This window comes from Oryctolagus cuniculus, chromosome 7 (genome assembly GCF_964237555.1).
Source record: "Oryctolagus cuniculus chromosome 7, mOryCun1.1, whole genome shotgun sequence".
In the NCBI taxonomy this organism is placed as follows: domain Eukaryota; kingdom Metazoa; phylum Chordata; class Mammalia; order Lagomorpha; family Leporidae; genus Oryctolagus; species Oryctolagus cuniculus.
The window spans coordinates 60,260,455-60,272,889 of NC_091438.1; the positions used below are offsets into that span (position 1 = coordinate 60,260,455).

Genomic DNA, 12,435 nt, shown 5'->3' on the forward strand with positions numbered 1-12,435 from the left:
AGCCCCCCCTGCCCCAGGCCCCCCACCCCCCGCGGCGTGCGCCGCTCCCGGGGGCTCCGCGCCCCCGCGCCCAGGTCCCTCCCCCTTGGCGGGCGCTCGCAGGCCGCGCGGGCAGCCCCGGAGCCCCGGCGGCCTGTGCGCCCCGAACCGGCATGGACCCTGAGCGCTGCGCTCCCTTCGGCGCTGGGCCCGCACCCGGCCCCTATGCGGCCGCAGGGGATGAGCCTTCGGGCCGTCAGGGGAACCCCACCACTGTGCCTCACCTGCACCCCGGGCCGCCCCACGGCCCGCGGCTGACCCGCTTTCCGGCCTGCGGGCCCCTGGAGCCCTACCTCCCAGAGCCTGCCAAGCCGCCCGCCAAGTACCTGCAAGACCTCGGGCCCGGCCCGGCGCTCAACGGCGGCCACTTCTACGAGGGCCCCGCGGAAGGTAATGCGCGGCGCGGAAGGAGCGCGCTGGCCCTGACCCTCTCTCCTCCTGCCCTAAACCCGCCCGCCGGGCCTTGATGCTGCTTTCTCCAACTCGCGTCTTAGCTCAACTTTTTGTCCCTCTTGGCTTTTCGCCTCGGCTCCCTCGGAAGCCGGGTCTTCGCTTAGCCCGGAGCCGGCAAAAGCCACTACAGTGCGGGAGACAGAATCGCCCGTGTCCCCGGCGGCAGGAATGGGAAGCGGGAGGTCGAGGAAGGGCGGAGCGGCGACCACCGGGGGCCAAGAAACAGAGACCGTGCTCGGCCCAGAAGCCCCGACCGGCCGGGATACGCTGAGCTCGGACGCAGGCGGTGAAGCTCAGCTTTTGTGTCTGGCGCCCGCTGGGGGCCCAGAGGCTGGGCCTGGCTCTAGAGCGGCCGAGCGGGGCTCAGCCCCTGGGCCGCCTCTGCTCCCCGGGCCGGCCCTGCGGGAAGGGCGCTGGCCGTGCGTTCAGCGCTCCGCGGGAGTGGCGGGGACCGGTTCCGCGGTCCCGGGGCCGTTCTCCAGGCGCAGTCACTGTGCTCTTATTTCTCAGACTAACCTGGCCTCCCCGTTGTCGCATACAGTGATGGCCGCCCTGCAGTCTCGGCTTTCTCCCGCACCGGATCGTCACTGCGGGGCCTACAGAGCAGTTCCGTGCGGGCCTCACCGGCGGCTGCCTTGGGCTCCTGGGCCAGTGTCCCTGTGTGCCAAGTCCATCCCGATGGCCTCTCCACCCGCACCTGGTGCGGGGCCCGGCCGGCTGGCGTACAGCCCGCTGCACCCGCCGCTGACCTGTCCGAGTGTCAGCGTGGTGCCACCCGCTATGAGCTGCCACATCCCGCAGCCTAGGCCCCAAAGCTGGCTCCTCCGAAATCTCCCAAGCCCGCCGGCGCCTCGCAGGCCTCCGCGGAGTGGTCGGAGCCAGGGCAGTGGCCGGGCAGCTGGTGCTTTGGTCCAACCGGGGCGGTGGGAATGCGTGGGGGAGGGCGAGGAGGTGTGTGGGGGTCAGCGGAGGAAATGAGCGAGTCCGCGGAGCTTCTTGCCTGTGCCCTTTGAAAGAGGCTCTCCTGATAAAAACCACAGTTGAAACTTAATGAGAAGCAGTTGGCCTGGCTCCTCTGAGCCCGGCCAGACGGCGGCGGCCGCGCAGCCGACCGCACCGCTGGGGACAGGTACTGGCCTGGCCCAACGCGCCGAGCCGCCCGCGGGACCCAGCCAGCGGGGCGCTCGGGCGTCCCGCGCCGCCCGCGCCGGCGCCCAGCGAACTAAGGAGACTGCTGGGGCCAGATGAGAGGTATGGGGTGCCAGCAGCCTCTGTCCGACGGTGAAGCGTGCAGTCCGCAACGAAATGCAGAGACAGGAAAGCAGAGTGCGAAAAACAACCAGAAGACGGGGGAAGGAAATTGAAGAAAACCACCGAGGAGAGCGGGGAGAACGAGAGGCGAACGCTAGTCGGCGGTCTGGGCAGGTCGAAAAAGCAAAAGATGAAAAATGAACGAAAAAGAAAAAAAAGGCAAGCGAAAAGATCGGACGAAGCGGGTCAGGGGGACGAAGAGGGAGAGAGCGAACAAAACGAAAGAAAGAAAAAGGAGCGTCCCAAAACAGCGGGACGCGACGAACGAGGACCTGTAGGGTGAGGGGCCGGCCCAGCAAGGAGCCGCAGCGGGTGCGCGCGGGGCCGGCCGGCCGGAGTCCCGGTGGTGCCCAGAGCGAACCCGGCTCTGTGCGCCGCGGAGCTCCGCCACTGGGGCGGAACGGTCTGAGCCCGTGCGGGCTTGGTGGAAAGTGGCGGGCGAAGCGGGGCGCGTGGAGGGGGGAAAACTGCCTTAATTCCTGGCCTTTGAAATAAAGGGCACTGAGCGCTTCCTGTTCGGAGCAGTGAGCGCGCAGCTGCCGGGCCCCGTTTGCGGCGCGATCTGGGCCGAGGCCGGGCCGTTGCGCTCCGGAGAGCCTCTTCCTGCTGGTGCCCGCGCAGCCCGGGGCAGCCCTTTTCGGCCAGCGCTGGGCCTGCGCCCTCACCATGCCAGCCACCCTCGCGACTCTGCCCTGAGAGCCAGAGACAGGCCCGTCGATTTCTTGCCGCTCCGTTGGGCCTCCGATGTGTCCCGGACCTGGTCTCCGGGACCGCAGAACACGACCTGGGGAGGTGACTCCCGCTGGAATTTTGCTCGCTGTCACGGAGGCCTGAGCCTGAAGACACCCCCGACAGCGAACCTCGAGGACAGCACCTCTCTCAGGGTGCACTGCATTTGTGTTCACCCAGACTTGAGGTCTGAAGCCAGCGCTGCAGGAGTCAAGGCTCAGCCGTCTCTGCTGGCAGCCTGGCGGCCTCGGAGTGACTTAGAGGGAAGCGATCGCCCAGCGCCCCGCAAGGTTGCAGCAGCGAGAACAGCCGCTGTATCCCGGTTGGGCCGTTCTCTGGCACCCCTGGGGTCAGGCACACAGAACTCCTTTGCCGCCTTAAAGGTCCGCATCCTGGCTGCTGACTTGCATGCGGGACAACCAGAGGGCTGCTGTGGTCCTGCGGTTGCACAGCTCCTGGGCTCCAGCATGAGCACCCCCTCCCACCTGCCCGGAGTGTGGGCGGGTGTGGGACTCCCGCACAGAGACCCCAGAGACCTCCAGGGCGCGGATCCTAGCAGAGCAGTTCGCGGGACACCAAGGGAGCTGCCCTCTGGGTATCCCGTGTCTGTGTCTTTTCTCCCCAGCCTTCTGTACATTCTCGCAGGAGAGAGGGCCCCAGTCCTCCAAAGAGAGGGGAAGCTGCCCTTTGCTGGCATCGCTGGGCAGACTGGGGAGATTTCAGGGCTGTGGCAGTGAGGAGGGGGTCGGTTCTGCAGCCCCTTGGGCTGTAGACTGGACAGATACAGAGATAGGCAGAGGCCTCTGCCAGGGGTAGCTGCGTTTTCATCCTGGACCCTGGCATCTGGGTGGTTCAGAGAGAGAAAGGCAAGTCCCAGGGATCCAGATCTCGTCACTTCCTCTGGGCAGGTCCTATTGGGGCAGCTCCTGAGGGTCCAGGAGGCAGATAAGCCAATGCCAGGGTTTTGGGGAGCCCTCTGCAGTGATATCAACATGGGACCCCAGCCTTGGCCCCCCCACCCCCAGCCTGAGCTGCCTGGAATCCAGCATGGCCACCCTGTAAACCCAGGACACAAAGATGGGCCATTTGGAGGGCCTGCTCTGTGTGGGGTGTCCCCTCCAGTCTGACCATGTCCAATTATTTGAGTCAATTTCCATGAGTCCTTTTTCCCAAGCTTCTACCAAATGGAATTAGCCCTAGGACCAAAATGTGCTGGCCAAGAATGGAAATTGGGGGCTGGGAAGGTCCCCCTCGCCTCCAGTCCACTTGGGCTGCTGCCGTGGGCTACCATGCACAGGCTGGGCTGAGCAGGAAGCAAGGTCCTATCTGACTTTCCCAGGGTCTTGGGTACGCACACAAGGAGCTTATTTCACAGCTTGGGTGGTCCTGAGAGGTCCCCGAGCACCTTCCAGCCCAGGGGGACCTTGCCCAACTTGTCCTCTGCAAGTGCCAGCAGGGAACTCATCAGACCTGGACCCCAAGAAGCCTAGCTCCCCTGTCTCATCCCCCCTCGCCTGTGGCTGAGATCTTGACACCAAGTCCTCGGGAAGACGCTGCCTCCCGGTGCTAGCTAGCTGGGCCTCCTGGGGGCTGGGCCCCCGCTGGCTTTGGGCCTGGGGCCAGGAAAGGGGGCTGTGTGAGTCAGTGGGGCGTCTCGGTGGCGTCATCTGCCATCCCGGAGGACTGTTGAGGAGGGACTTCGTGGGGACGCTGCTGGGGGTCCTGGCCCGGGGGAGAGGGCGGGGGTGATCAGGGCGACCTATTTTTCACCATGCCCCGTGGGTCGGTGGTGGCAGGGCTCCTCCGGGCTCCCTCAGTGAGGGCTAGCTGCTGGGAACTGTTTCCATTCTGCAAGGGAGTCTTCCCTGCCCGTCCATCACAGGCAGCAGGGCTGAAGCCAGCATCTCTTGCCTACCAGGGGCGGGGGGGTGACACCGCTCCCCCTGCTGCGCTTCTCTGAGCCTAGCCTGCCTTGCCTCCGCCTCGCCAGTGCTGGAGCTCAAGTCCTTGGCCAGACATCACGGCCCTAGGAGGAATGGAGAGAGCTTCTCTGGTCTTCATCTTGCCTTTCCTCTCCCAGAGCCAGGGGGCAGGGAGGGAAGGATGTGGACGCTGGCCTGACACAGAGTTCAGAGAATGAGGCACAGCCAGACCAGCCAAAGGCTGTCCAAGCATCCCCATCTGCTGCCTGCCTGGTCCTGGGTGCAAGGGCGTGGGAGCTGCAGTCCGCAGTCAGGAGCAAGGGAGCCCTTGCTGGCAGGGGTGGGGAATGCCAACCACCCCCTCCTCACCCCAACAGCGAACCCCCACCTCCCTTTTCTTTTCACTGCCAGGGTGGCGGTCCCTGTTGTGGCGCCAATCCTGGCACCTCCACGCCCCATGGGATGCACCACCACAGAGCGCTTCCCCGAAATGAACCCTGCTCTGGCCCCAGCAGATCCTCCCCGAACCACACGGAGCACACACGGTTCCCCAGGGCCCCCTCCCCGGCTAGAGGCTCAGCAGGCAGCCTCCCAATGCCAGGCTCCCAGGGAGGAAGGAGGCGGGGACTGAGGCGCCAGGGATCTCCCCCTCCCTCCAGTCCACCCACAAAAGCGCCGGGTTCGGTTTCCATCCCTCCTTTTCTGTGTTTTTCATTGCAGCCGAGGAGAAGGCCTCCCAAGCCGCCAGCTTCCCCCCACTGCCCTTGGACTGCCCTGGGGGCCCCGGAGACGCACCCTCACACTTGCAGGGCTCCCCGGACCCCTGCCTGGCCAGCCTGCGCGTCCCGCTTTCCCCGGGACTCCCTGACTCCATGGAGTTGGCCAAGAACAAGAGCAAGAAGCGCCGGAACCGCACCACCTTCAGCACCTTCCAGCTGGAGGAGCTGGAGAAAGTCTTCCAGAAAACCCACTATCCCGACGTGTATGCCCGCGAGCAGCTGGCTCTGCGCACAGACCTGACTGAGGCCCGGGTGCAGGTGAGGGCCTGTGGACCAGGTCGTGGGAGGACTGGGAGGGAGGCGGGCCCGCACACAGCTGCGGCTCCCAAGCGCCAGCCCCTCCCCTGCCCCTCCTGGGCTTGGCCTCCAGTCCCAGCTCTGCTGCAGCCCAAGTAGAGGCCGCACACGGGTGTGGGGTCTGAGACCCGCATGCACGTGCTAACTCTGCCACTTTGCAGCTGGCCGGGTGACTCGAGGCCAACCTGGGAACAGGCACGAGAGCACGAGCACCTTAGGGAGAATCCTGAGGACCCTAGGGGTGGCAGCACTGGGGAAGCAGAGACAGGCTGAGCGCGTATCAGGGCGCCCTGAGGTCAGGTGTGGGACAGTTTCTGTTGGGGGATCTCAGGGCTAGAGACCCTCAAAGTTCCTGGGAACCCGTGACATGCCTGGGAGAACTGGCTGGGAGCACTTCCCCGTCCAGATTCTTCCCCACCGAAGGCTTCTTGGACGGCACTAGGCCAGCTTCACACAGAGGGCAGCCCAGCCTTTGGGGATGGGTGGGTGGGTGGGCGGAAGGCGGGGGAGGGGGAAGGAGGTATTTGTTCCAGCGTTCTTGGACATGATGGGGAGCATGAACATGGCAGGCAGGGAGGGGAGAGATGGGGCAGGAGGTTGAGTGGTTGTTGCCTTGCTCGGAGCATGAGGGACGGGACTGGGTTTGCGGCTCTAGGGAAAGGTGAGGAGGTGTCTCAGGCAGGGGAGTCTGCCTGTCCCTCCTTGGAGGAGACTCGTCACGCCCGGTGTGTGGGGGCCCTTGCAGAAGCGCTGGGCGATAAGGGGTGCGTCATTGGCCCGTAGAAGCCATCTGACGTCTAGCAGAGAATGCCACACGGCTGCAGCCAGCAGAACCCCAGGGATGTGCGCTGTTTCCCCCTCTCTGCTGGGGCCTCCTGCTTCCCTGCTCTTCCCAGGAGGCCCCTAAATCAGACTTCCAGGACAGGCCCCTGAGGGTCCCCGGCACTGAACACAACCGATTTCCACAGGCCCCAGGGGTCTAAGAGACTGCCCCCTCACTGTGCCCCCAGCTCTGAGGAAGGGAGCGGGGGTAGCCATGAGGTCCCCCCACCTCGTCCAGAAGATCCCCCCACAGCTCTTTCCTCTGGCGGGAGCGTGACACCCACCAGAGCACGCTGAAGGAAGGTGCAGAGCCCAGGAGGGAATGGGTGGGGCGGGGCACAGGTTCCTTGGCCCCAGGCTCTTTCCTCTGCCTGCTGCAGAGGACAAAGAACCGAAATACAGATGGGTAGGCAGGTGGGGTGGCCTCTCCCTGACCCTTTTCAGGCTTGCTGCGGGGGTCTCTGCAGCCTGGGGGCAGGGGGGTACCAGGGTGTGCACAGCTTGGTGACCCTCAAGACCCACCCGCAAGGGCAGGAATGCCCACGGGGAGGGGGAGTGTGGAGCCAGGATGGGTGGGCTACTTACACGCGAGCATCCATGCACACACTTGTGCACACCCACACAGCTGCTTCTGTCCTGGAGCCCAGCTAGATCCCTGGAGAGCAGGGATCTTTGGTTTGTTTTTGATATTGTGGGTCTGACACGTAATTGTTTATTATAGAAATACAAAATGTAACCATGCACACACATAGCTACAGCAGGCAGAGGGCACATCCCAGATAACACATTCATCACAGGCACCAAGAGCTCACAGAGCAACAGAAAAGCGTCCACAATGTGGTAACTGCAAGTGCCGCCCAGGGGGTTGGGGTGTCCAGGGGTGCTGGGGGGCCCAGCCTGTGTGTGTGTGTGTGTGTGTGTGTGTGCCCAGGCAGTGGAAACTGGAGCACAGGTGGGAAGGAGCAAGGTCACAGGGTGTGCTGAGGAGCGCTGGGCTGGCAGCCTGCGAGTACGTCGTGAGGTAGAGCAGCAGGGGCTAGGCCCAAGGAGCTGAGCTCCGGGCTGAGGCCTCCAGGGAGCCGCTGAGGGTCTAGGCAGGACCATGACCTAAACACATGTGCCTTTAAGATTCCTCAGATGCCGTGCAGTGGGCAGAGTGGAAAACAGGCCCAGGGACTGGGATGCCAGCAGGTGCACTGCTACCCAGGATCAGGCCAGAGCTCCAGGGCCCACGGAGCCCCCACCCATAACAGCCTGACCAGGCTGGAGAACTAGGTGGGCCCAGCTGGGGTTCAGTAGTTGGGGAACTAGTTGGGGCCAGTGGGGCCAGCATACTTGCTCTGGGCTTGGGCCTCTCCCTGAGCCAGAGCCTGGTGTGGATTTCTAAGCCCTGCCATTCCCGATCCTCCAGCCTGGAGCCAGCTCCCCCTTGCACGGGGGGCCGCGGCCATCTCTCCCTCATGGGCTCTGCACCTCAGAGCTGCTCTCATACCCCCTCAACCCTCTCCACCCTCTCCCCAGGTCTGGTTCCAGAACCGCAGAGCCAAGTGGCGGAAGCGCGAGCGATATGGGAAGATCCAGGAAGGGCGGAGCCCCTTCTCGGCTGCCTATGACATCTCGGTGCTGCCCCGCACTGACGGCCACCCCCAGGTGAGAGCCGCCAGGCCAGCCGCCCCATGCCCAGGGAGGGAGGAGGCTCCCAGTGAGAATGTGAGCCCTGGAGAGTGGGTGTTTAGCCTAGCGACTGAGACACCACATCCCACCTGGGAATGCCTGGGCTCAGTTCCCGGTGCCACTCCTGACCCTAGCTTCCTGTTAACTGTAGACCTTGGCAGGAGGCGGTGGTGATGGCTCAAGTCATTTTGCTCCTGGCACCCCACCACCACACCACCACCACCACCACGTGGGAGACTTGGATTGAGTTCCTGGCTCCTGGGTTCAGCCTGGCCCAAGCGCGGCTGTTGTGACTATTTGGGGAGGTGAACCAGCAGATAGGAACATGCTCACTCTCAAACGAATTCATTAAAATTTAAATATATAAATATGCCCTGGCCTGGGGAGAGCTAGAGCAACCTCAGGGCTTTTGTGGCCTTGGGTGAGTCACTCCCGTTCTGCGAATCGGGGCTCTTGCCTGCCGGCTCATGGACCTTCTCCTCCTCTCTTTGCAGCTGCAGAACACCCTGTGGCCCAGTACAGGGTCTGGGAGCCCCGGGGGCCCCTGCCTCGTGTCACCAGAGGGCATCCCCTCCCCGTGCATGTCCCCGTACTCCCACACCCACGGCAACATGGCCGGCTTCATGGGGATGCCAGCCTCCCCCGCTGCACACCCTGGCATCTACTCCATCCATGGCTTCGCTCCCGCCCTGGGGGCCCACAGCTTTGAGCCCTCCCCAGATGGCGACTGTAAGTCTCCAAGCCTCATCTCGCTCAGGGTGAAGCCCAAGGAGCCGCCCAGCCTGCTGAACTGGACCACGTGAGGGGGTCCCATGGACATGTGGCAGATTGAGCTGCCCACCTGTTTCTGTCTCTCGCTGCTCCTAGCCCCAGCCCTGCCTGGGCATTGGAGAGGACACATCTCTGCCTTCAGGAGGCCCGCAGCCCCTGGGCAGGAACGTGCTATGAGGTCTTTCCTCTTAGAACAAGGTGGGGATGCCTGGGAGAAAGCGGGCTTTGAGGCAGGTAGGAGCCCTCCTACCAGAACCTAGCCCCCTCACTCGAGCTGCTCCCTCAAGACTTTGCCCAAGTCCACCCGTCATCTCTGCAGCTGAAACGGCTTAACCGGCTCCTTGTTCAGAGGAGCAGGAGCCGGGGGACTGCAGGCTGAGCTGAAAGGAGCCTTTTGCGACACTGGGGCAGCCAGTCTTGCGTGGCCATCCGGGGTCGGCCTCGCTTCCCCTTCCCACCACCAGGGGGCGTGCACCCAGCATCTGGCGCTCACAAGGACCTGGAAGGCAGACGCCCACCAAGATGCCCTAGCGCCTCCTCCGGCCATCCCTTACTCCTGCCCGGTGCCGGTTTCCTGCAGCGCTCCAGAGTCATCTTCCCCCACAAAGGCGCATGAAGTCCACCAGAAGCCCCCACAATCCTTGGATTCTCTTCCCCAGGATCAGGCCAGAGCCATGCCGTGGAAACTCTGAGGCTGGTCAGGATAAAACATTTCCCCAGAGCCGGAGATCCCGCCCACCACTTGTGTAAAGACACTTTTGTCCATGTGTGTATATGAGCCGTGCCCCTGAGCGTACTAATAAAGGTGGCGGTGTCTCATGCCTGGTCACTCTGCAAACCCTCCCCACCCCGGGGGGGGTGGCACGTGGCTGCTTCAAAGTTGGTCTGTGCCCAGGACCAAGACCTAGGCCAAGCCCTCCCAAGGGCTCAGCAAGGATCCCAGCCTGCAGCCAAATCCTGGAGGCCGATGGCTGCCAGGCCTGGCCCTGTCACTTGCCCGGGTCTCTGTGGCTTCAGCTGGTGCAGGGGGCAGGGGGACTAGTCCAGCTATAGGGCCGGGCTCCCTTAGCAGGGAAAGGTAGGACTGGGGTGCGAGCTAGGTTCGTGCACTGACGGTGGTAAGGGGATGCCTACTGAGGGCACTGAGCTATCCACGGCTGGGACCCCAGAGTGGAGTGGGGGAGGGCGGCTCCCTTCCCCCAGATGCCCCTGGAGCACATCCGAGCTGGAGGGCAGAGACAAAAGCCAGAGCTCTTTCTTGTGGTTGCAGAGCTTCACCCAATCTTTCCTTCACCCCCTCTTTCTGCCTTATCTCCATAGCAGGGGAAAGCAGGAGGGCCCTCCCACTCTGCCTGCACACAGCCATATTGCTCAGAATTCGTCCTCGGCCAGCACCGGCCTCCCCCGCCCGCCGCCTCAGCGTGCAGGCACAGAGAGGCCGGAGTGCACACGGACACGGCAGGGCCTGCCATTCCCAAGGAGGGAGCAAGTCCCCAGCAACCGGCCGCTACGAGTGCTGGCGGTCCCCAGAGAGCCAGCATCTTCCCTTCCCGTGCTTCCTGCCAAGAGCTTGGCTGCCGGCAGTCTGCTCCCTCCCTGTCCTGACAGTGGGTGCCAAGGCCCAAGGGCAGGCCCTGTGTCCAGCAGGACGGGGCCCAACAGGCAGGGAAGAGTGAGGGAGAGAAGTGGAGGCCAGCGGCCCGCCCATGGCTTCCCATAGCTGTCAGCTAAGGAACAGAGACTCCACCCCACTTCCTAACTGCGGCGCTCAGACCACTGCACAGTCTTGCCCTGGGAGCCTGCTCCCCAGGTCAGAGAGCCGCAGAGGCTAGAGAGAGCGGTGGTCAGACAGAGAGGTGCAGGGAGACGAAAGGCTCTCGTGACATCCGAGCAAAGGGAGCAGGCGAGCAGGAGAGGCCTGGAGTCGGCCGGAGGGGCGGGGAGGGCCCTGCTGGGGGAGGGCAGAGGGAGGCCAGTGACCGGCTACTGGCTCCCATCCAGGGGCATCTGTCCACAGCTCATATTTTTCTGTCCCATGACAGCTAAATGAAGAGAAAGCTAACTTTACAGCTGCCTGCTTCACACATAATGAATATGAATGGGCATCTCGGAGCCTGCTCTCTGGAATTATCTGCGAGCGGACGGTCCTCCCACTGGCTGGGCCAGCCCGGCCAGCCGGTCCCCAGGCCAGGGCGCAGGCAGCCCTTCCACCTGCTTCCCATTAGCTGTGCTCTCCTCCTCCCCCAAGCCTCTGGGTCTGCAGATACCCCTGGCCCAGCATCACTCCAGAGGTGACCCCAGACCTCAGCCTGGGCCCTGGGGTTCCTGATGGCCAGCATGGGGCTCAAGTCACTCTTTGTGAGAAAGGAAACGGGGAAGCAGCCGCACTTGGAATCGCAACTTTAAGGGTTGCTGAGCTCACGCTGCCTTGGCTGGGGCCCACCCAGGGACGATTCCAGGGCCCTAGATCTGCTCCTGGCAGGGCACGGGCACCAGGTCAGGGCTGGAGGGCCCTGGCCAGGTTTCCTGTGTGCTGGGCAGCGGGCAATGCCTCTCATTGGAGGCATTCGATGCTGCCCCTCCACATCCCCCAGCCACTTACACTTCAACCTGAATGACAGCCCTGAAGCGCACACCTTCTGTGGCTGCAGACAAGACCACGGCCTAGCATGGCTGGGAACTGGGTGGACTACAACCAAACGATCCAGCAGAGGGCGTCCTGGCGTCCTACCCTCCCCCCTGCCCCAGCCTCCTGCCCAGGTTCAGGCTCCAGGATCCATTTCCCCAGGAAGGCAAGGAGCAGGAAGCATGTGCCCTTGAGCTGCTCCTGGTGCCAAACCCCCTCCCTTCCCACTCAGTGGCTGCAGGATGCCCGGCTCAGCTCTCCTGCAACAGGAGCACCAGCTGGGACCAACTGGACCTGCGATGGGCCCTTCAGATGTATCTGGTCTTCGATGGCAGGGCGTCTTTTAGGGGACACAGGAATTGATGCAAATTCCTAGAAGTCTGTCCAAGTTGGCAGGGCCATCAGCAACATTAACAGTCGCTGCCATTTATTATCGTCTCAGCCAGGTCCATGGATCCACTATCCAGGCTTTTCGTCAGCTCTCACAATGGGGCCATTGGAAAACAGATGAGCTGGATTAACTCAAGGTCCCTCCGTGAGGACTGCCAGAGGCTGGACAGCAAGGCAGGGCGGTCTCACTCCCACAGGTGCAACCCCCTCGTTTTACAGCCAGAAGCCCGCGGCTAACCGGGTCCAGTGCCACAGAAACCCAATACTCTGGCTTCGCGGGAGCACAGCCAGGAAGCCAGCCCCCGGGAGTGAAGCCTCACAGGCAAAGAGGGACAGTTCCAGCACCAGGGTCCTCTGAGACCCGGGACGGCAAGAAACAGGCACAGCCTGAGAAGAACGACACCGGCCTGCTCACTGCCAGGAGACACTCAGGGCAAACTAGAGGCTAGGTCAAGGCTAAGCATACGGGCCTAGTCAGGACCAAAGCAAGGGACCTTGGCCATGAACCCTCTGTGCCAGGGGCCATACCGGAGCAAGTCCTAAGGTGAACAGACCGGCAAATGAGGGTACTAGTGCTCAGTGCTGGGGGACAGGGACAGGAAGCGGGTAGGGAAACACGTGT

At 63.5% G+C, this 12,435-nt stretch overlaps 1 protein-coding gene across 1 annotated transcript; it reads left to right on the plus strand.

Annotated features, from left to right (window-relative positions):
• Positions 1-26: 26 nt before the first annotated feature.
• On the plus strand, positions 27-9,618 carry ALX3 (ALX homeobox 3). The gene is made up of 4 exons (XM_002715790.5): positions 27-429; positions 5,175-5,491; positions 7,874-8,002; positions 8,521-9,618. Exons 1-4 carry the CDS (start codon positions 153-155, stop codon positions 8,827-8,829), a joined length of 1,032 nt encoding a protein of 343 aa, XP_002715836.2. The 5' UTR covers positions 27-152; the 3' UTR covers positions 8,830-9,618.
• Positions 9,619-12,435: the final 2,817 nt, after the last annotated feature.